This window comes from Arachis stenosperma, chromosome 3 (genome assembly GCF_014773155.1).
Source record: "Arachis stenosperma cultivar V10309 chromosome 3, arast.V10309.gnm1.PFL2, whole genome shotgun sequence".
Lineage (NCBI taxonomy): Eukaryota > Viridiplantae > Streptophyta > Magnoliopsida > Fabales > Fabaceae > Arachis > Arachis stenosperma.
The window spans coordinates 146,310,644-146,333,169 of NC_080379.1; the positions used below are offsets into that span (position 1 = coordinate 146,310,644).

Here is a 22,526-nt window from a genome sequence, read left to right on the forward strand (position 1 = left end):
ATCTCAGTCAGGCAGACTCAAATGGGTATAGATGATGAATAAAGCATAAAGATAAAGATAGAGATACTTATGTATATCATTGGTGAAAGCTTCAGATAAGCGTATGAAGATACCTTCCCTTCCGTCTCTCTGCTTTCCTACTGTCTTCATCCAATCCTTCTTACTCCTTTCCATGGCAAGCTCATGTAGGGTTTCACCGTTGTCAGTGGCTACCTCCCATCCTCTCAGTGAAAACGTTGCCTATGCTCTGTCACAGCATGGGTAATCAGCTGTCGGTTCTCGGTCAGGCCGGAATAAAATCCATCGATTCTTTTGCGTCTGTCACTAACGCCCCGCCTGCTAGGAGTTTGAAGCACGTCACAGTCATTCAATCATTGAATCCTACTCAGAATACCACAGACAAGGTTAGACCTTCCGGATTCTCTTGAATGCCGCCATCAGTTCTCGCCTATACCACGAAGACTCTGATCTCACGGAATGGCTGGCTCGTTTGTCAGGCGAGCACTCGGTTGTCAGGCGATCAACCATGCATCGTGTATCAGGAATCCAAGAGATATTCACTAAGCCTCGTATGCTTGTAGAACAAGAGTGGTTGTCAGTCACTTTGTTCATAAGTGAGAATGATGATGAGTGTCACGGATCATCACATTCATCAAGTTGAAGAACAGGTGATATCTTGGAACAAGAACAAGCGGAATTGAATAGAAGAACAATAGTAATTGCATTAATACTCGAGGTACAGCAGAGCTCCACACCTTAATCTATGGTGTGTAGAAACTCCACCGTTGAAAATACATAAGAACAAGGTCTAGGCATGGCCGTGAGGCCAGCCTCCCAAATGATCTATGATAGCATGAAACTCAAAGATAGCTACCAAGATCTCCAGATAAAAAATACAGTAGTAAAAGGTCCTACTTATAGAAAACTAGTAGCCTAAGGTGTACAGAGATGAGTAAATGACATAAAAATCCACTTCCGGGCCCACTTGGTGTGTGCTTGGGCTGAGCAATGAAGCATTTTCGTGTAGAGACTCTTCTTGGAGTTAAACGCCAGCTTTTATGCCAGTTTGGGCGTTTAACTCCCATTTTGGTGCCAGTTCCGGCGTTTAACGCTGGAATTCCTGAGGGTGACTTTGAACGCCGGTTTGGGCCATCAAATCTTGGGCAAAGTATGGACTATCATATATTGCTGGAAAGCCCAGGATGTCTACTTTCCAACGCCGTTGAGAGCGCGCCAATTGGGCTTCTGTAGCTCCAGAAAATCCACTTCGAGTGCAGGGAGGTCAGAATCCAACAGCATCTGCAGTCCTTTTCAGTCTCTGGATCAGATTTTTGCTCAGGTCCCTCAATTTCAGCCAGAAAATACCTGAAATCACAGAAAAACACACAAACTCATAGTAAAGTCCAGAAAAGTGAATTTTAACTAAAAACTAATAAAAATATACTAAAAACTCAACTAAATATACTACAAACATACTAAAAACAATGCCAAAAAGCGTACAAATTATCCGCTCATCAGTGACGAATGTCATACTCTCCGAATTGTCCAAGCTGTTCCCTGGTTTTGTCCAAGTACTTTTTCATAGTGGAATCTTTGGCTTGGTAGCTTCCTGCTATTTGTGAAGTAACTACCTATGAGTCGCTGAAGATGATAAGTTTTTGAGCTCCAACCTCCCTAGCCAGCTTCAAACCAGCTAGTAGTGTCTCATATTCCGCTTGATTGTTCGAGGCAGGGAACCCGAATTTGAGGGAGAGTTCGATTTGGGTTCCCTGGTCGCTTTCAATTATTACGCCCGCGTCACTTCCCGTTTTATTTGAGGAACCATCCACATATAGATTTCATTCTGTGGGGATTTTCGGTGTGTCCGTGAATTTCGCAATGAAGTCGGCCAAATATTGAGATTTGATGGCCGTCCGAGCTTCGTATTGAAGGTCGAATTTGGACAACTCGACTGCCCATTGCAAGATTCTGCCTACCAAGTCTATTTTCTGTAAGATCCCTTTTATGGGCTGGTTGGTCCGAACTTTAATGGTGTGAGACTGAAAGTATGTGCAAAGTCGTTGTGATGTTAGTATGAGAGCGTAAGCGAACTTTTCTATTCTCTGGTAGTTCAGCTCAGATCCTTGTAATGCTTTGCAGATAAAGTATATGGGTTGTTACCCGCTGTTGTCTTCTCAGACCAGTGTTGAGGCTATTGCCCGATTTCCCACCGCGAGGTACAATATGAGTGGTTCTCCTTCCCGTGGCCGACTTAGTATAGGTGGCCGTCCCAGGAATCTTTTGAAGTCTTGGAAGGTTTGCTCGCATTTCGCTGTCCATTCAAACTCCTTTCCCTTCCTTAGAGTGGCCTAGAAGGGGAGAGATCTTATTGCTGCCAGGAATCTGGACAAGGCTGCCAATCTCACGTTGAGTTGTTGTACCTCTTTGACACAAGTCAGACTTTTCATGTCGAGTATGGCCCTGCACTTGTCCGGGTTTGCCTTAATTTCTCTCTGTGTGATCATAAAACCCAAGAATTTACCAGCTTCTACTGTGAAGGTGCATTTTGCGAGATTGAGTCGCATGCCATGTCGTCTTATGGTGTTGAATACTTGTGTCAGATCGGATAATAACATCTCTTCGTTTTGTGTCTTTACTAGCATGTCGTCCACGTAGACCTCCATGACCTTTCCGATGTGATCTGAAAAAACCTTGTTCATTAATCTTTGGTAAGTGGCTCCCGCGTTTTTAAGACCGAAGGGCATGACAATGTAGCAGTAATTTGCCTTTGGGGTTAAGAATGAGGTTTTTTCTTGGTCGGATGGGTACATTGGGATTTGGTTATATCTCGAGTATGCATCCATGAAGGAGAGGTATTTATCTTCGGAGGAGGCATCTACCAAAGCGTCGATGTTTGGGAGCAGGTAAGGATCTTTCGGGCAGGCTTTGTTGAGATCGGTATAGTCAGTGCACATTCTCCACTTCCCGTTTGACTTTTTTACCAATACGACATTAGCAAGCCATAGCGGGTATTTGACTTCTCTTATGAAACGTGCCTCCAGTAGGGATCGTACCTATTCTTCCACAGCTTGAGAGTGTTTTGGTCCTATCTTTCTACACCTTTGTTGTACTGGCCGAGATCCTGGGTAGACTGCTAGCTTGTGGCACATTAGCGTGGGATCTATGCCTGGCATGTCTGCGGCCTTCCAGGCAAAGAGGTCAGCGTTGTCGCGTAGAAACTGTATGAGTGATTCTTTGATGTCTCATTTTAGGAGTGTGTCGATATTGGTTGTTTGGTCCGGGGTATCCCCGATCTGGATTTTCTCTATTTCTCCTTCAGGTTGTGGGCGGAGCTCTTCCCGCCTCTGAACTCCACCAAGCTCAATTGTGTGGAATTCTTCTCCTCTGCCTCCGAGGTTTAGACTTTCGTTATAATAGCGGCACGCCATCCTTTGATATGCTTTTATCGTAGCTATTCCTCCTGCAGTTGTGAACTTCATGCATAGATGCGGAGTCGAGACTATTGCACCGAGCTGATTTAAAGTTGTCCGACCTATTAGGGAATTGTAGGCTGAACTTACGTCGACTACGATGTAATCTATTTTGAGTGTCCTTGACTGACTTCCTTTTCCAAAAGTTGTGTGGAGTGAGATGTATCCCATCGGTTGGACTGGGGTATCGCCTAGCCCGAACAGACTGTCTGGATACGCTCTGAGTTCTTTTTCTTCTAGGCTGAGTTTGTCGAAAGCCGTTCTGAATAATATGTCGGCAGAACTCCCCTGGTCTATTAGCGTGCGGTAAAGATTTGCATTTGCCAGTATAATAGTGATGACCATGGGATCGTCATACCCTGATGCGACGCCAGATGCGTCTTCCATTGTAAAAGTGATCGCCGAGATGTCGGGTGTTTCCTCCTTTCCTGCGACATGATATACGTCTTTGAGATGTCTTTTGCGAGATGATTTGGAGATTCCTCCCCCGACAAATCCGCCGTGTATCATGTGGACATGTCTTTCTGGCGTTCGAGATGATCGCGCGGTTGGTCCGACATCTTCTGCTCTTCTTCTTTTTCTTTGTTCATCATCATGGGTGGCCAGATATCGATCTAGCTTTCTTTCTCGTACGAGCTTTTCTATGACATTTTTTAAATTGAAATACTCATTGGTGGAGTGCCTGTGGATCAGATGGTATTCACAATATTCAGTTCGGTTTCCTCCTCCTTTTTTGCCTTTGAGTGGCCGAGCTGGTGGTATTTTTTCCGTGTTGCAAACCTCTCTATATACATCCACAAGAGACACCCGTAGAGGGGTGTAATTGTGGTATTTTTTAATTTTCTCTCTATGTCGGTCTTCCTTTATTCTGGAGTCTTTATCCTTATCCCGGGGGGTGAACCCGGCCTTCGAGGTCTCTCCCAGTCGGGAGTTTTCCTCCATGTTGATGTACTTCGCCGCTCGTTCCTGCACCTCGTTCGGAGATGTGGGGTACTTTTTTGATATAGATTGACTAAAGGGCCTTTCTCGTAAGCCATTAATGAGGCCCATAATAGCGGCTTCTGTTGGCAGGTTCTGTATGTCCATACATGTCTTGTTAAATCTTTCCATGTAGTTGCGCAGGGTTTCCCGTTCTCCTTGTTTGATTTCCAGTAAGCTCGGAGCATGTTTAGCATTGTCCTTTTGAATGGAGAATCTGGCCAGGAATTTCTTAGCCATGTCGTCGAAACTTGAGATGGACCTAGGAGAGAGATTGTCAAACCATCTAATTGTTGTTTTTGTTAAAGTAGTTGGAAAGGCTTTGCAACGAACTGCATATGAGGCATCGGTGAGATACATTCTGCTTCTGAAATTGCTGAGATGATTGCCGAGATCTGTAGTGCCGTCGTATAAGGTCATGTTTGGGAGTTTAAAGTCCTTTAGAATTTTCGTCTTCATGATCTCCTTGGTGAATGGGTCTTGCTCCTTGCGGGTGCTATCTTCGGGAGTGGATCGGCTGGTTTTCATCTTGACATCGGCTTCAAGTTTTAGGAGTTTGTTCTCCAATTCCCAGCGTCGCCTTATTTCCCTTTGTAGGTCCTTCTCAACCTCTCGTTGGCGTAGGGCTTCTTTCTCAAGTTGTTTTAACCGGTCTTGAAATGCATCCATGGCTCCCTCGTTTGGGGAGTTCTTCTTGTTGTTGATTTGGGAAGTATCTTTTGGGGTGGTGTCCGCCTTTTTATGCGGCGTTCTTTCCTCTAGATCTGAGGTGTGGTCGTTATCATGATCGTCCGCCATGGTGATGGGATGACTTCCAGGTTCCCCGGCAACAGCACCAATGTTCCGAGGGTTATCTGAAACTATAGGTCGATCTCGAATGAGATCTTCTGTAAGGGTCGGAGATGCTGTGTCTGATTTGTTGGACTTGATGGTGGTGCTGATTCCTTCGTCCTCGGAGGGTGGGGGATACCTACAAGGGACTCCGATGCTTAAGTTAGCAAGGGTATTAAGCAGGTATTGAGTAGAATTAAAGTATGAGTTATACCTGGGTGCTCCAGTGTATTTATAATGGTGGGGAGTGACCTTTCCGGAGATAAGATAGTTATCTTTATCTTATCTTATCTTATCTTTGAGTGAGGTCTTCTTAAGGGAACCGCCTTTATCTCTACGGGTTTGGGCTGCCCTTGCATTCGGGACGTGTTCCTCTGTTTGGGCCTTTTATTGGGCTTTCCTGTGACTTGGCCGAGCTCTTTGAGAAGAGGTCAGGTCGTCCTGACCTGAAGAGATCGGTCGCTTTGTCTGTAGAACATCCCGGGTCAGAGAGCTCGACCCAAGGTATGAACAAAATCCAAGCGCAGGTAAGCAGAAGGGTCAGCGGTCCATCAATCTCCTTGCAGTCAACACGAGTAGCACTACACAATGCTCTATACAAGTGAGCCAAACATGCCGAACCCCAACTAAATTCTCTGATCCCGCTGAAGTTAGGAGCAATGGCAGAAATTTCCAGTGTACTCCTGCCCCAGACTTGTCCCCAAACATAATCGTCCCAAATAATAACATTATGTGACACTTTACATACCTCTGAATTTGAATATCATTATCTAAGACTATATGATTTTTTAGTCTCCGAAACCAAGTCAACTTTACAAAACTTCCTCTACATTCTGTCTTCCTGGGTGCAACACCAAAATGATGGAGGCATTCGACCTCTAATGCCTCATAACTACTCAGAGTCGGTCATGTAACTGGAATACCATTTGTCGGAAGGTCAAAAATTACCACCACATCCTCCAACGTCACGGAACACTCGCCAATTGAAAAATGAAAAGTTTGAGTCTCGGACCGCCATCTTTCGATCAGAGCATTAACCAATGCCGATTGACATTGGACAACTCTGATCTGTGAAACGTGATAAAATCCAGTCTCCCGCAAATACCCCTCCACAATTGGATTATATGGATCCGGTGGTAAATAATGATCACATATTAACATCCGTAAACCCTACAAAACATAGTCATATATCACATTAATCAAATATAACCATACTTAATTAACATACCATATTTAATATTCTACCATTCTCATTATCACATAAGCAACATAACATAATTAATAAACCTTAAATGAAACTAAAATAAACATCTATTTATTACTATTATTTCCATGAAAACTATATTTTCTAATATCTAGATCCTATTTATTTCTTAATAATGATTTCCATTCGTTTAACATAAATAGAATGTTAAACTCAAATAAATTTAAAATTAAATCTAATTATTATTATTACTCGACAGCAATATAAAAATATATATTCTAATTCTAATATCTAAACTAAATCCTATTTGGTTTACATTAATAACTATTAATAATACCTAATTTATATTTATATATATAACTGATTCCTCATTTTTGTTATATATTATTATTATTATTATTATCACTGTACGGGCACATATAAAAATTAAATTAACAACCATATATAATCTATTCTACTAACTAACCACATTATTCCTAAATTAATTAACTATCTAAACTAGTTTAAATTAGTAAACTAAACCTAAACTAACGGTCACTAGAAAAATAATAATAATAATAATACCTCGATTAGGAAAAATAAATTTATGTTACTTAGTTCACTAATTATACTAACACAACTCTAACACTTGAACTAACTAATAGCATACATTAACTAAATATTCAAATAACATCTAACCTAATTATTATTATTTAAATTAAAAAAATTAATTTAGTAAAATAAACTTACATAATTAAAAAAATCAAGATAATTAACAATGTATAATTTTGGACGATTAACATCTTTTATTCTTCGTCTCTTTAATATTGTTTAATTTGGTCCTTCCTCAAATTTTTTTGCTATTACTGGAGCTTCAATAGAAGGAGGCACTTAATGGAAAACTGAAATTTTACTCGAATGTGAGAAGAGATCCAATGGTTAGTTGGTGCATGCACAATACGTGATAGTGATACGTAAATCGGACGGTCCAATTTGTTTATTCTCCATGTCAGTAATCGGACCGTCCGATTACATGCCCTTAAATCGGACCGTCCGATTTCACCTACGCAGCCCCACACTCATGTAATACAGCCAAATCTCAATAATCATAGAATACACCAAAACTAACCTCATATTAAAATTAAAAAAGTGTACTTTAGTCAACGAACAATTTTCATAACTTTATTATAACTTAAATAATTAATAAAGGTATAATTAATAATAAGTTAATAATTATTTTTGAATTATATTTTATATTAATTAATTACTAATTAATAATTATTTAAATTTATTTTTTAAAAATATAAAACTATTAATTATTAATTATAATTATTTAAAATTAACTGATAAACTTAACCGATTAAAAATTATTTATTTATATTTTTTTTCATAATTCTCTATTTCTGTGCACGGAGCTATATGATCGACCAATCTTTATTGGACACTAAGGATATAAACTACTCACTGTGTACGAAATTGAGTCTCGCGTTGGCAGCCTAACTTAGACCACTACTTCCAGGACCAAATCGTCTTCCCCCACTTATAAACCAAATCATATTTTCAACATAGTCGCTTTCTCCAGTCAAATCATGATTTAATTGTTACAAAACCAACACTATTCTCATCAAATTTTTGAAATAAAATAAAATAAAATTGAAAGCATCCATGAAAAAACAACGAATAATCCAGCGACACCATAAAAATTATAGAAGACCAAAACCCAAAATTTCATCCCATGTTGACAAATATTTACAAAGACTACATTGAAGATCTCTCGTCAGCAGCAACAATACGTAACTGAAGAGAGTCATATTATTATTTGATATACGTTCTAGAAAGGTGCAGATGCTATGTCCCTGAAAGCATCATGTGCAGCAGGGTCATCGTCTCTCATATTTTGCAATTCTTGGGCAGGATCCATATCCATCCCTGTATATCCCATACGGCAAGCTGCACTAACCACCGGCTGTAGACCCTGCACATGGCATAAATACAGAATTAAACTACTGCCCAGCCAAAATATTACACTTTTATAAAAAGTTACTTATTTTTTATATAAGTTACTTATTTTTTATAAAAAAATACTTGTTTTTTAATTTTTTTTTTTAACTGAATGATAGATAATTTTTAAAAAATACCTAGTAACACTACATCCACATATATATATATATATATATATATATATATATATAATTTACTTTTTGATTTTTAAAAAAACCATCCATAATATATTATCGATCATGTCGGTAAACCTAACTAATTTTTTAAAATATTATTTTGTTTAATTTATTTTTAATTATATTTTATATTTTAATATATATTTTATATTTAATAACTAATTTTGTTATATATCTGAATTTTTTAAAAATATATATAAATTTTAAATTTAAAAAAATAAATAATATAGTATCATTATTGTCATTAAAAATATTCACTGTCTAAAAGACTAGGACTAAAACTAAAACTATCTGCTATAAAATTATTCCATAACACATTTTTAATATATATTTTATATTTTAAAATATTTATATTAATAACTAATTTTAATATATACTTTAATATATATATATATATATATATATATATATTAAATTTTACACTTAATATATTATTATGCCATTAAAAATATTCACTATCTAAAATTAAAACTATTAGCTATAAAAGTATACATCCAGATAATTATCTTCTTAAAAATTATTTTTTTAATTATCTAACACCTAAATAAAAAAAATTAACAGTCGTACGTTCACACCCCCTTTTGAGTAAAAATAAACAGTACCCTATATATATATATATATATATATATATATATATATATATATATATATATATATATATATATAGTCATACAAGGAGAAGATATGATAGATTAAATTTTTTAAAACATGTTAAAATATATTCGACAAATAAAATATGGATATAGTGCAAGTTCTCATGCATGGGAACTCCATTATCTTATCCACCCTAGCCGTGTGCATGCCTCCAGTACGTAATACAGAGATATTATTACTATTATTACTATCAAATTAACTATACCAATATTTTTTAATAATTTTACATTTTAAATAAATAAATTATTTAAAATATAAATTTTATAAAAAATCATACATTATCTAAAATTTAATAATACAATATTTTATAATCCAATAAAATAGATAAAAAAAAAACTTAAAATGTGTATACTTATACTTATTATGTAATAATGTAAAAAAAAAACTAAAAATAATACATAACTAATACTTTTATTATTTTTGCCTATTATTTTGCCAGCATTTATAAAAAGGGTTAACCTATTTGAAATGACAAGTTATTTTGTTTTAAAATATATAAAACCACCAAAAAAATAAAAAATATGCTACGTGCACTAAAATTAGTTATTAATATAAAATACATGCTAAAATATACACATTAAAAATAATTTCAGTGACGGATGATTTTAGTGTACAAATAAAATTCACAATTCTGGCAGATTAATATTTTGGTTTATTCTTAGGGTAACTGCCCAATATATCCATAATATTACCAACAGCGAAATCTCTACAATAAAATAAACTAGCAGAGAATAATTAATTAAGCAATTACCTCTGTGAAAATTCTGGAAGCTTCTTCTATAGGCTTTGTATTCAATATGTACATCGCTAAATTCTGTAAATTCCATAACAATATATAACATCCCATATTAGGCATATATAGTTGTGGATCGGAAGCTAAGAAATAAAATAATAAGAGATAATAATAATGAAATAAAAGAGAGATAATTAAAAAGCACTTACTAACCCTTGCGGATTCAAGTTGGTCGATGCTGAGAGTTCTGGGTTCCCTTTCAATCGATGAACTCCGTTCAATGGATACCATCGGTGCCTCCATTATATATTCTCTTGTTTTAATTCTTTATGTATGTCGAATTGAAACGCCAAATAATATTAACATGAATGATAAGAAGTCGCTCACCAAGCAACTATATCGATCGTGATTGAAAATAGAAATCCGTTGTGTGAGAAAGAGTACAAGCAAATTGAAATGGAGTGGTTTATATATAGTTGTGGAGGAAGGGGGGACGAGAAGCACGGTGGTCTACAGTGGCGGCTAAGCATGAGAGGGTGGACCACGCAAGAGCAACGTGGCGAGGGAAGAGGGAAGGGGTGCACGTGGCGCACAAAAAGTGGGGTGTGTTGGAGACAGGTGTCGCGTGATGGAGACCATAGTACAAGAGAGAATTTACATAGAATAGGAGTGGGGAACGTGTTTTGTATGGTTCCTAAAAGGGGAAATTTGGGGGGCGAAATAGAGATTACGTGTTAGGAAGGCACCGCCAATGAGGTTTGGTGGACGTCATTGACTCAGTTATGGTCATGTGGAACGTGGACGCTCGTTATGGAGGCGTATCATGCTTGATGGCGACGCTTAGATCTATATATCATATCAAGATCTGGATGCTTTCAAACCCATGTATATGATGTATCATATATGCTTTTATTTTATTCTATTCATTCATATATATATATATTATATTCCCTTGTAACCAATAATTCTGTTGCATCTCATATCGCGTATGGCTCTCTCTATCTTTATATTTACATCTCGCTCCCAAAGTTTCTTCTTTCTAGCGCTTTCAATCATGTAACTTTCTTACATTTTTTTCCCCTGGGTGAGTGACGCTGTGAGAGAAGGTTAATTCATGCATGATGGTCAATTGGTCATGTATGTTATATGGGTAACGCTAGGGAGACAATGAAATATGTCTACAATGGCTACAATGGACCGTTTTATAAGGCCCAATTTAGTTTAATAGGATAAATTAACCCATTAATAACCCTAATCTTTTATAGATGTTTAGTTAACCATACCACAAAATTATAATTAATTACATTTTTTCCCCAAAATCCTAATAAAGGAGATTGAGGCCATTTCACTCCCAATCAATTAACCTTGCATTTGTTGAACAGAACCAAGAAGACCCCTCAGCGCCGTTTTGCAAGGAAGACTCCGCAGCGCCGCAAACGCCAACCAACCGTGGCCGTCGAGAAGACCCCACCGTCACCGCCCGAGGCCGTCGAGAGAACCACGCCGTGACCGCCCGAGGACGTGGAGAACAGCCCGCCTTCATCGCCCGAGGAAGTCCGTGCCCCGCCTCTGATCAGCGCCGAAGGGAGAGCGGCGGCTGAACACCCCGCCGTCACCGACTCGGAAACCGTCCGCGCTGTGCCTTCGGTCAGAGTTGAAGGCAGAGGAGCGCTCACGACCGAAAGGAGCATTCTAGCAGTTTTACTCGCGTGGGCAACGCCATCGCCGACCAGCTGAACATCCGATCCGAGGTAATATGCCGCGTTCTCGAAGTATCTGTTAGTATCTGTAGTTATTCATTTTTTGAATGCTTATTGCTGTTGCATGTTGTGTTAGAGATAGATTTTGTTGATTATATGAGCGTTTAACCATGGTGAGAAAGCTTTGGGTGCCATGGTAGCATCCCGGAGATTGTGGGATAGGTAGTTCATTTACGTTGTTGCAATTCATGTTGATTTAACTTTAGCGCGGGAAAAGTATGAAAAAGTTTGTTCCTTTTGGTTTCATATCATTTTAAATTAATTTTTTTTCCTTTTTTTGGTGTGTATCTGTGTGGACCATGTGCATCTAATTTGACGTTTTCTTGGTTGACCATTATTGAATCTTCGTTGACATTATCACGGATGGTTACTTTAGTATGATAATGGATGTTTAGTCTTGAAATTTTGATAAAGATTGGTCAATTTTCGGTACCAAATATGTTTCTCTTGTCACTGTAACCAAATAATTAACCTCTCTTTATGATATTGATATGTAATAACACTAAAAGAATTTTGTTCTCAGGCCTGGACCCCCTGATTTTTAGACCTGAGCGAAGAAATTAAGTTAGTATGCTCTAACAAGGTAATGTTTGCTACATGGACAAAGGAATGTGTTGGTGGCTTTGCGAGGCATCTTTGTATCATGCTGTTTTGTGCAAAACAAGCTTGACTTTATATGCATTAATATACTTAAATCCTGCTTCCAGCTACATGAGCCGGATAAATACACAGTATTAATTTTTTTTGTGCCGCAGGAAGCCGTAAAACAACCATTCTATCTCAAGTTTAAGCTCTCAACAAATCAAGCGTGTTAACCTACTATTAGGTGAATCCCCTTTGTTTAGTTTTTCTTATATAATAATTCTCACAACATGCATGTTGGTTTATACAACTTGATATCACGGTGTCCGCTTTCTATATGTTTATATTTGTTGCGTTGTTGGATGGCTTCTAAGATTTCGCCTGAAACATGTATCTATCATCTTTGTTCCAACCTACTGATGAACAGCTAAGTGCCTTCGCTGAATCTTGTGCTAGAAAGAGGACTGAAACCATAATTGTGTCTTTGGTGCATCTTATAATTTCTAAACGGTCTTGTTTATTATGTCATTCAACAGTTTATAATGAACACGCTTATTTTATCTTTTGGTTTTTGTATGATTATTGATTGTTAAATAAAAATTTCAATTCTATATGCTCATGTCAGACTTGCCTGAAGTGAATAGCTTTTTTGTGAATCATTTATTGGCATGCCCTCTAGTGAAGGAAGAAAACAATATCTGGAGCTCTCTACTTGATGAATTGTGTGAAACTAGTTTTCCTTGATGTTTGGTATGCTTGTAGTTGAAAGATGTGCTCCTGGTATTCGATTGTTAGTGATATTTGACATGACCCATAGTTATTTTGATTGTTAGTTAAGTGTGTAGATGGTCAGTTGTATTGTGTATCTGCTGATATATGTATTGATGAATTAGTTTTTCATCCTAATTATAGATAGTTTACTGTTTCTGTTCCTTCTAATTTTAGATGCAATGAATCTTGCTTAGATGCTTGGTTGTTCCTAGTGAAGAATTCCATTGTTTCAATTTCAGTATATTGGAACGTGTAGAATAAATTATGGGTGTAGATGGTTGAAATTGATTTAGTGTTAGATAAATAATACCTACTGAAGAGATTCATGGTTGAGCTATTGTTGTTGGTGGTGAGATTCTAGCACTTATAGTCTTTAAGATTGGATGAAGGTTGTCTAATTCTATTAGACCTTTTTGGTACAGGGCATGTGAGTGCATGGATTGGTTTTTGTGTGTTTGAGTTAAGGGTGCAGGAGTTGTCACTATTTGTGTATGTGTGCTATTTATATTATTATGTGCAGTATCATCACGTATATTGTTTTGTGCAGTGTCATCATTTATTTGAACATCATTATTAATGTGAGACTTATTATGACTACTTGTGTAATTTCAATTTGAAAGTTCAAAGGCTGATTATTTTCTCCATGATATTCATGATAGGCATAATCATATGAAAAAGGATCATGGCTTATGGTTTTATTGTAATACTGTTCATAACCTTCAGGTATTGCATGTTGTTTTAGAAAATGAAAATAAAACTCATAATTCTACATTTCTCGATATAAAAATTTGTCTGCTTTATAAATCTAAGAGTGCAAGATTGGAATCGTTACAAGATTTATTTGCTACGTTATTAAATTTTTTTTACTTGTGTATAAACTGAAAAGATGTTTGCATTGAATTGCAGAGGACATATTGCTTGATTTTATATGTGGCTTACCCATGAAGAGGACCATTACACAATAGATTGAAGAATTATTCAAGAAAAAGACGGACAAAAGAAGAAAAAAATAAGTCGAATAAAAGTGAAAATAGTACAATCCTCTTTGATATTGTTTATTTGTTGAATAATTAGAGTTTAGTTATAAGACAGTATGATGTTTTTTAGTCACAAATGTATAGATATTCCTTTTTTTATTTTGCTTGTCTCAATCGAATAAACATCCAGTTAAGAATAAAAATAACTATCCGCATACCTAGTGAATTGAACATCCGTCGTATCGTAATTAAAAATTATGATTTGGAATTGGCCATTTTACTAGTGATCAATGATCATGTACTGCAGTTAGCCAGCAATAGCAAGGTAACTATTTTGTGACAAAATTGACTCACTTTTTTTGTTTCATGCATTTTATTATTCTATTATTTTTTTGGGTTCTAAAGGGTAAAAATTAATTACTTAACCTTTCTTTTTTTCATTATTACTTTTCATGCATTGATGACACGAATATATCATATTTTAAAAAGGATTGCAATCATCTGAATGATGCAAATGCATAAACCACATACATAGATGTAGGTTAATTTAGAAAAACATTAAAATCAAGGGAGAATTCACTCTTATCTAATCTTGGTCACAATTTAATTTATACCACTATTAATAAAATTTATATATATTGAGAATGATAAAATTTTTTAGTAACTCTTTCTAACGACTAAAAACTTAATTTAATTTTAATACATTGTCAGTGTAAATTAGTTTTATGCAATTTTTGTTAGTACTATTTTACTTTAATTACGTGAATAATCATCTAAAAAGATAGGTGTGATTAGTCAATTAGGTAAAATATTTTACACAATTAGTACATGAAAATTAAATTCCTTAAAGTTATAAGAAAAATTTGCTTTTTTATGTATTACAACCAAACATCTACTTGAAAATGAAAATAACAATTCGCATACCTATTAAACTAAACATCTAGCATAATTTAATTGTATCTACTTGAATCTAATACTAACAACCAAACATCCACGTAACAGTGAAAATAACCATCTGTACACTTAGTATAATGAACATCCAACATAATTTAATTTTATTTATTTGAATCTAATACTAACAACCAAACATCTACTGAACAATGAAAATAACCATCCGTATATCTAGTAAAATGAACATCTAACATAATTTAAATATATTTACTTGAATCCAATCCGAACAACTAAATACTTAATAATGAAATTGACCATCTACAGACCTAGTAAAATGAACATACAACATAACTTAATTTTAAATCACTTATTGTTAAATCAACAATAAGTTAAAATTTGAACCTCATGCCTCAGTCTCATCACATCCAACATAATTTATTTGTATTTACTTGAATCCAATTCAAACAACTAAATAATTAATAATGAAATTAACCATCCATTAAAACTTTAAAGGAAAGGATAACTTCAAACAACTAAACACATAATTTATTTGCACAACATAGGCATATAGAAGAAATAGAATTGGCAAAAATAAATAGTGAAGATAAGTTTGAGTATACTATTATCCTAGTAAGTATTTATGATTAAAAAAATTACACAAAAACACAATAACATACATTAAAACTTCAAAAGAAAGGATAACTTTAACAACTTATATTGTCAAGATAATTTCTAGTTACACTAAACTAGAATTGTTCCTACCAATTACCTGTGACCAATAATGAATCTAATAACAATTTCCTTCTCGCGCTCTAACTGAAGAAGTTGTTTTCCTATTCAAACAGGTATTAGATATATATTAAAGTTGGCCATGCCATTCTAATTCAATGTCCTCTCAATGTTAGGATCCATATAAACATCTATCAGCATAAAACTTTTCCTCTAATATTTTATCCCATTTTTTAAAGGTAGATACCAACATTGACTCTTAGCAGAAACAGTTTCTAGGGGAAATATAATATACCCTGAGGCATCCAAGTCTCTCGGACCGAATCACGCCTCTTCCTACTGTTGAAAGCTGTGTTTATTCCAATCACTACAAAGGCCTTCTTCTTAGGAGCACCTTCCCCGGATATCCCCATGGTAGTGGCCGTGCTATTCGAGTCTGAGAACCTGGCTTCATGAGAACTCCTAGTAGCTGCTAGTTCCATTTGAAGCATGAAAAACTGCTTATCTAAAGCCCTGGCATGCCTCAATATAAATACAGAGAGGGAAAAAAAGCAATTATTCATTTATTATTCAACCCCAAAATACAATAAAAATACAAATAAGAAAGCTCCAATTGCAACCAAATCTAAGCCAAAAAGAGAAAGAGACTCAGGTTAATTAGTTAAATGCTCACATGCTCAAATTATGTTCCCCTTTCAACAGACGCGACGCAGGGGAGTAGAGGGCAGCCTTCTTCGTTGGGAACGCGTGGCGCATCAGAGCAGAGGGCAATCTTCTTCATCGTCGGGAAGGCGACGCAGGGGATCAGAGGCGTTGCAGCTTGTGGCGCAGTGGCACGACTTTCGAGTGCCGTTTTGGGGTTGGGTTTCTTCATCGTGAGTGGGGGAATCGCGGTGGTGTTGGGGGTGGCTTTGTGTATGGAAGAAGCTGCGGATGTCTCGCCTCACAGTTGGGGGAGTCGCGGCAGAGAAAGAAGTCGCGGTGGGCTGCACGTTGCGCCGATCAATTTCATGTGGGAAAAAGATTTTCAGGGGACGGCAGGTGCTCGAAGATTGCCGTAGAGGGGGGCGGCGTCGGCTGTGAATGTACGGCAATTGCTGGCGTCCAGTAGGTGAGAGGGTCCAACGAGAGAAAGATAAGCTGAGAGGCTAGTTGCAGAGCCTCAATTCACCAATATGAAAACCCTAATTTGTTTCAAATTTTAAATTAGAAAGAATTCAAAATTAATTAATAACCCATAATTTAATTTTAATTTCAATTAAACTCCATTGTATGCATTGTACAATAAGGCTATTGTCTCCTCATACTTTCCCATGTTATATATATGCCATGCACGTGGCATTTTCAGTTTGGGTTGGAGGCCTAAAGTAGTGCATAAAGTATAAACTATAAAGAACTTGGGTCTTGGGTGCTGTTTGAATTTGGGACGGCTTGGGCTTGTCACGATGAAGCCCGTCAAGTAAATAGGCCTAAAATGATGGACTTTCGAATCCATTGTAAATGAACTAATATGCAGATAGTGTTTTGTGTTTACCCTAATCCGAAGTAAATATTTGCTTGAACATTGAACAGTGGTTCACACGGGGATTCAGTGAATTGTGAATTCCTTGCTTGAGCGTTGGCAGCGCCTTTTGATGGATACTTGACTTCACTTGTCGGATTGTTGTGAGTGAAGTACAATCATCAATTGGTTTCTGTTTCTAACTACCACTTTCACCTCAAAAATGAAAAGGCCATCCGACCGCAAGAAAACAAAAAATAGGCAACTCATGACACCAAAAAACAGGCATCATCTCTCGTGACACTAGGCTGTCAGCTCAGCTCCTCTCCCATTTCCATTTTCACTATAACTCGTACTCGCTCACTAACTCAGCGGCGCAACTGAGTCTGTGACTCGCCCGCCCCAAAATGGACTACTTGTCGTCCCGTAGAGACCGGAAGCTCGTTTCCCGGCGGCGGACGTGGTGCTGCTCATTTACCACCCCTCCGGCGAGCCCCGAAAACTCTTCATTCTCTCACACCAAATCGCCCCGCAACAAAACCGAAACGCTCTCATCATTATCGAAGCACACCACGCTCGCCTCCGTCCCCAACTCCCCTAAATCCCCCTTCCCCATCGTCTCTCGGATTGACCCTCGCCGGATCCTCTCTCCCGGAAGGGTCTCTCCCATCGACTCCGATCCCGCCCTCACGATTGAGCCCGAACCTGAACTACGATCCGCAAGCTTCCGTGCTCCCACTGCGCCGAGTTTCCGGTCGTCGCCGCCGGAGATTTTGGGCTCAGGTTCCAGTTCCAGTTCTGTTGAAGGAGTCAACAAGAATGGCTTTGATGTGAGATTGACTTTGAGAGGGAAGAGAGGAAGTTGCATGGTTCTGGAGGTTGATTCGGGAGTTCTGAGCGCGAACTCGGAGGTTTTTGCGGATTTGGTTGGCGATTACAAGAAGGGTTTGTCGCTGAAGAATTCGAGTGAAGCACCCAAGATGTGTAGAATGGAGGTTCCTGCAGTTGAGAACTTGGGTGTTTTCAGAGACACCATCGAGCTTATGTTCGAAGATGACGATGATGTCACAAAGAAGCTCATCAAGATTGGAGTCTATCGATCCATTGACATTTTGGAGGTTCGTTTTTGTGCCACTCAATTTCTTCTGTTCTGATATTCTCTTATGGCTTTGTCTATTTTTGCTTTGTTGGTTAGAAAAAACCATATACTCTACATACCTTGAAAAGGAATTAAGAAGAAGGCTACAAAATTGAGTTTCTTCTGTCAAAACAAATTTCATATAGTTGAGACTTCAATGTTATGAGTTTTTATAGCCTTTGACATGATATATGAATAGGTTTCGGCAGGCATCATGTTCAACAAGGGGGTTTTGTCCTGTTTGAAATACCTTGAGGCTGTTCCTTGGACGGAGGAGGAAGAGGAGAAATTGAGAAGCCTCTTCACAAGATTTAAGTTTGATGATGCAACTGCAAGAGACATTCTAGCAAGACTGTACTTGCAAGATTCAACGGATTCCCAATTCCTGCCAAATATAGCGCGGCAACTAGTTTGGTCTATCAGCACTTGTGAGGATGCCAATGCAAGAACTGAACTCAAGTCCCTGATGAAGGGTCTTCTGTGTAACCATCTTGACATCAGCAAGGAGGATCTCTATGCTGTTTGCCGCTCATGTCTGGCTTCACTTGTTAGCCTCTTTGAGGAGACGTCTGACACAATCCCTCCCAGAAGTTTCTTGGTAAAAAAAGATTCGAGCAAGACTTTGATTGAGCGAATCTCAAGAGAAGTGGATAACATCAACTGGTTGCTAGAAATTATGCTTGATGGGCAAGTAGCAGATGACTTTGTGAATATATGGGCAGATCAGCAGCAACTTGTTGGAATGCATGAAAATGCATCCCCCATGATCAGATACGAACTCAGCCGAGTGTCGGCGATTCTGATTATTGCCATGGCTACAAGAAAACTACAATGCAGGTTGGAAGCGAGATCAGGGCTTCTCCAAGCATGGTTTAGGCCTATGCTGTTGGACTTTGGTTGGTTACAGAGATGCAGGAAAGGACTTGACATGAAGGCCATGGAGGAGGCTATGGGACAGACACTTCTTACGTTACCTTTGAAGCAACAACATGTGCTGTTTATGGTTTGGTTTAGGTATTTCTCAAGTCATGGCACTGAATGTCCAAATCTAAGCAAGGCATTCCAAATATGGTGGCGCAGATCATTTTTAAGAGGCTCTGAAACTTATGCCATTGAATCAAGATGAATACATCGCCATTTGGCACCACTACATCATTTCCTACCGGGAGTTTCTCTAATATATTTCAAACTCAATAACATAGATAGTCTTAGTTGGATCTTAACCGTAGCAGAGCCTTTTGACTGATTGTGTTAGGAAATTCTTTTTATTATCCCTGATTATTATGTAAATGAATTTCCTATCAGATTGTCAATTATTTATTTGTTTACCTTCTCTATTTAGTGAGAAGGAAAGGAAAACATTTATTTAGAAAAAATAAGTGACAATTGCTTAATACCAGCTAACGTTATCTAATTTATATCCATAGCTGTTAATTAAAAATTTATACGAGAAGTTTATCATTTAGTTGGAAGTACTTCTATAAGAAAGATATCAATGCTATAAATAAAAATATTATCATGTTTTTTTTTTGTGTCTAATTTATCGTTTATAAATTATAATAGAATCTATGGTATTAGTGGTGTGTATGGCCCGGCCCGACCCGAAAATCCGACTTGGCCCCGAGCACTTTAGGAGCTAATTTGATGTGATTTTATCGGGTCTAGGGCCGGGTAAGGATCTCAAAAATAGATCCGATCATTATTTTGGGTTGGGTCCGGGCCATGGTTCGGGTCGTTCGAAGTTGGCCCGATGGCCTGGCCATCATACACAATTAATATTTTGTGTTATTAGTGATGGATGATGGCTATTCTTATGTGGAATTTAAGTATTATAAATCTTAATATTATTAGTTATTATAAGACTATAAGTTAATGTTTTCTATTTATAATGCATAAGATTTTAGACTAATACATAATATTGTGTTATTTGTATTGATTTAAATATTTGGTGTTATTATATAATATTAGTATTGATTATGGTTATGCTTTAATTTTAGAAAAACGTTGGTTCTTGTTATATTTTTCTAAGTGAATTTTACCATGTCAAATAATAGTTAGAGCCTTGAAAATTTAGATATTTTCACATGTTAGCTTATAAGTGTATAAGTTTCATCGGGTCTAGAGTCGGGTTCAGATCTAATAAATAGGCCCGGTATATATTTCGGATCGGGTCTAGATTACATCAAACCCAATTTCACCTGACTCATGCACACCCCTATATGGTATGAACAATAAATGAGACATTTACAAAATAAAAAAATAAGAGCAGTTTAATTTTTTTATTTTTAGTATTTTTTTTTTAAAATTTTATAAAAAAAAATTAAAAACAGTAAAAATAATAAAATCATATTTATGCAAACCAAATGCCCTAACAAGTTAATCAAAGTACTCCAAATCTTCATGTTTAATCCATTTGGGGGAAGTCATCCAATCCCATTCCATTTGGAGTATATTCGGAGAGACATGGTCTCCCAAACATTCAAAAATTTACTCAGACGAATTTAAAAAAAAAAATAAAAAACTCAACACATTAGAGTGAAGTAACAAATTATCAATGCAAAAATACAAAACAGATAAAATAAATAAATTTTTAGTCATTTTCGATAATATTATTAACTCGACCTGTTAACTACTTTCGTAATATCTGCATCTTAATTCCTGAAGATTCTGTTATTTTTTTTTTTTCTGTTAATTGTTTTAAATAATAGCAAAAAAATCAATCAACTATTTATTACGTTTTTTCTTTTTTTATAGATGCACCTGTCCAACTTTTAAAATGTTGTCTAATTGAATTTGAAATACACCATAGTTTATTATAGGCATACGATGAAGCACACCACACCTATCAAGTAAACTCACAACAAATACATAAAACACAAATACTATCATTTTGATCAATGACGCCAAATTTACTTGATCTCTCTTTAATATTGACTCTTTCCACTAACATAAACTGTGAACAACTCAATTTGTGGTGGTACCAAGTCCTCCCAAATAGAACTAATAAAACAGTAACTTGTAATATCCATCGATAATAGTAAAACCTGCACAAATAAAATAGTAGAATAGACACCTAATTTTTCAAATTTTCATATTAATTGATCCTCTCTTCTATGAGTTAATATGACTGACTGAAGGATCCCATGAAGTTGATTAACTAACTCTAACTCCCATGGGAATAATTATCTTCTCTATTAAAAATTTTATATCCACTCTAATCCATCTCAAAACCCACAATCTCCTATTACCAATTTCCTTTATTTTAAAACAAAAAAGTCTTGAAAAAACTAATTTCAGTATACCACATTACCGGCAATAATATTTGAAAAAATTATATAAAAGACCGTTAGGAAAATTTGATTATTAAAAAAGATTTTTAATATTAAAATTATTTAAAAAAATTAATATTTTTAATATTTAAAAAAAATAACTAAATTTTTTTGTAAAAAAAAAAAATATATTCATAGATTATTTTTTTATTTTTTATTTTTTAAATATATCTTATTTTTAATTGTCCATCATACTTAAATTTTTATTGACACACCTTCGTCTATAACTCATATTAAACATTTGTTAGTCACCAAAAATATTAAACATTTGTTACTGTCAAACACAAATTCATCGTAAGTATTCTAGTTTTTTCTTACTTTTCTTGAATCTTTTGATTAATTATTGATACCCTTGTAGATGTATGTCACACATTTGTCATGCATGGTTCATGAGGCATGGCATGGTGTGAACTAGGGTCGGTAGTTATTTTGAAAAATCAAATAAGAGGCACAAGACCATAACTGATTTAAGCATTCGAAAAATAAGATTCTATAATACTAGAAAGTTGCTAATAAGACTTGATCAAATGTTTTTTTTTTGAAAGACAATAAGCTCAACACACTGAAGTGGAGCAACAGTAGAAACAACAAGTACTTAAAAAAATTACATAGAACTTTTTAACTTCCAGTGATGCCATCAACCCCTACGAAACACTCGTAGTCCATTCGTCGTAACTCAGAATCGTCTTTCTTATTACAAACTCCACATCTGTGTTCTGATTATTGAAGATCCGCGCATTGCGTTCCACCCAAATGTTCCAAATAACTGCAAAGAATCCCGGCAGCCACTTCTTCTGATCCTGTTTCCGCTTATGCCTACCG

General features: G+C 36.4%; 3 protein-coding genes and 1 long non-coding RNA gene across 5 annotated transcripts; 2 read left to right on the forward strand and 2 right to left on the reverse strand.

Moving 5' to 3' along the window:
• Nucleotides 1–4,137: 4,137 nt before the first annotated feature.
• On the reverse strand, nucleotides 4,138–5,626 carry LOC130966842 (uncharacterized). The gene is made up of 3 exons (XM_057891664.1): nucleotides 5,494–5,626; nucleotides 4,377–5,418; nucleotides 4,138–4,152 (listed from the first exon to the last, which is right to left on the reverse strand). The coding sequence occupies exons 2-3, from the start codon at nucleotides 5,244–5,246 to the stop codon at nucleotides 4,138–4,140; spliced, it is 885 nt and encodes a 294-aa protein (XP_057747647.1). The 5' UTR covers nucleotides 5,247–5,418; nucleotides 5,494–5,626.
• A 2,452-nt stretch (nucleotides 5,627–8,078) lies between these two features.
• LOC130968141 (uncharacterized) lies at nucleotides 8,079–10,463 on the reverse strand. 2 transcript variants are annotated; one of them, XR_009081524.1, is made up of 3 exons: nucleotides 10,236–10,459; nucleotides 10,045–10,107; nucleotides 8,079–8,437 (listed from the first exon to the last, which is right to left on the reverse strand). XR_009081524.1 is itself a non-coding variant. In XM_057893237.1 (3 exons), exons 1-3 carry the CDS (start codon nucleotides 10,327–10,329, stop codon nucleotides 8,294–8,296), a joined length of 297 nt encoding a protein of 98 aa, XP_057749220.1. In that variant the 5' UTR covers nucleotides 10,330–10,463; the 3' UTR covers nucleotides 8,079–8,293. The 2 variants fall into 2 exon arrangements, 1 of the variants encoding a protein (XP_057749220.1); XM_057893237.1 differs by having other exon boundaries at nucleotides 10,240–10,463.
• A 450-nt stretch (nucleotides 10,464–10,913) lies between these two features.
• LOC130966899 (uncharacterized) lies at nucleotides 10,914–12,585 on the forward strand. Its single transcript, XR_009081302.1, has 4 exons — nucleotides 10,914–11,012; nucleotides 11,409–11,777; nucleotides 12,310–12,369; nucleotides 12,542–12,585. It is a non-coding gene; the product is annotated as an uncharacterized LOC130966899 (long non-coding RNA).
• Nucleotides 12,586–17,294: 4,709 nt separating this feature from the next.
• Nucleotides 17,295–19,779, forward strand: LOC130968050 (BTB/POZ domain-containing protein At2g13690-like). The gene is made up of 2 exons (XM_057893130.1): nucleotides 17,295–18,355; nucleotides 18,575–19,779. Exons 1-2 carry the CDS (start codon nucleotides 17,645–17,647, stop codon nucleotides 19,499–19,501), a joined length of 1,638 nt encoding a protein of 545 aa, XP_057749113.1. The 5' UTR covers nucleotides 17,295–17,644; the 3' UTR covers nucleotides 19,502–19,779.
• The last annotated feature ends 2,747 nt before the right edge of the window (nucleotides 19,780–22,526 follow it).

Bases quoted from the DNA above. Each gene is read 5' to 3' on its own strand.
- LOC130966842 (XM_057891664.1), bottom strand. From the start codon at position 5,246: ATGGCGGACGATCATGATAACGACCACACCTCAGATCTAGAGGAAAGA.
- LOC130968141 (XM_057893237.1), bottom strand. From the start codon at position 10,329: ATGGAGGCACCGATGGTATCCATTGAACGGAGTTCATCGATTGAAAGG. The intron at 10,108-10,239 runs GTTAGTAAGTGC...TGGAATTTACAG, and splicing joins ACCAACTTGAATCCGCAAGG to AATTTAGCGATGTACATATT. The intron at 8,438-10,044 runs GTAATTGCTTAA...TGCCATGTGCAG, and splicing joins CTTCCAGAATTTTCACAGAG to GGTCTACAGCCGGTGGTTAG.
- LOC130968050 (XM_057893130.1), top strand. From the start codon at position 17,645: ATGGACTACTTGTCGTCCCGTAGAGACCGGAAGCTCGTTTCCCGGCGG. The intron at 18,356-18,574 runs GTTCGTTTTTGT...ATATATGAATAG, and splicing joins GATCCATTGACATTTTGGAG to GTTTCGGCAGGCATCATGTT.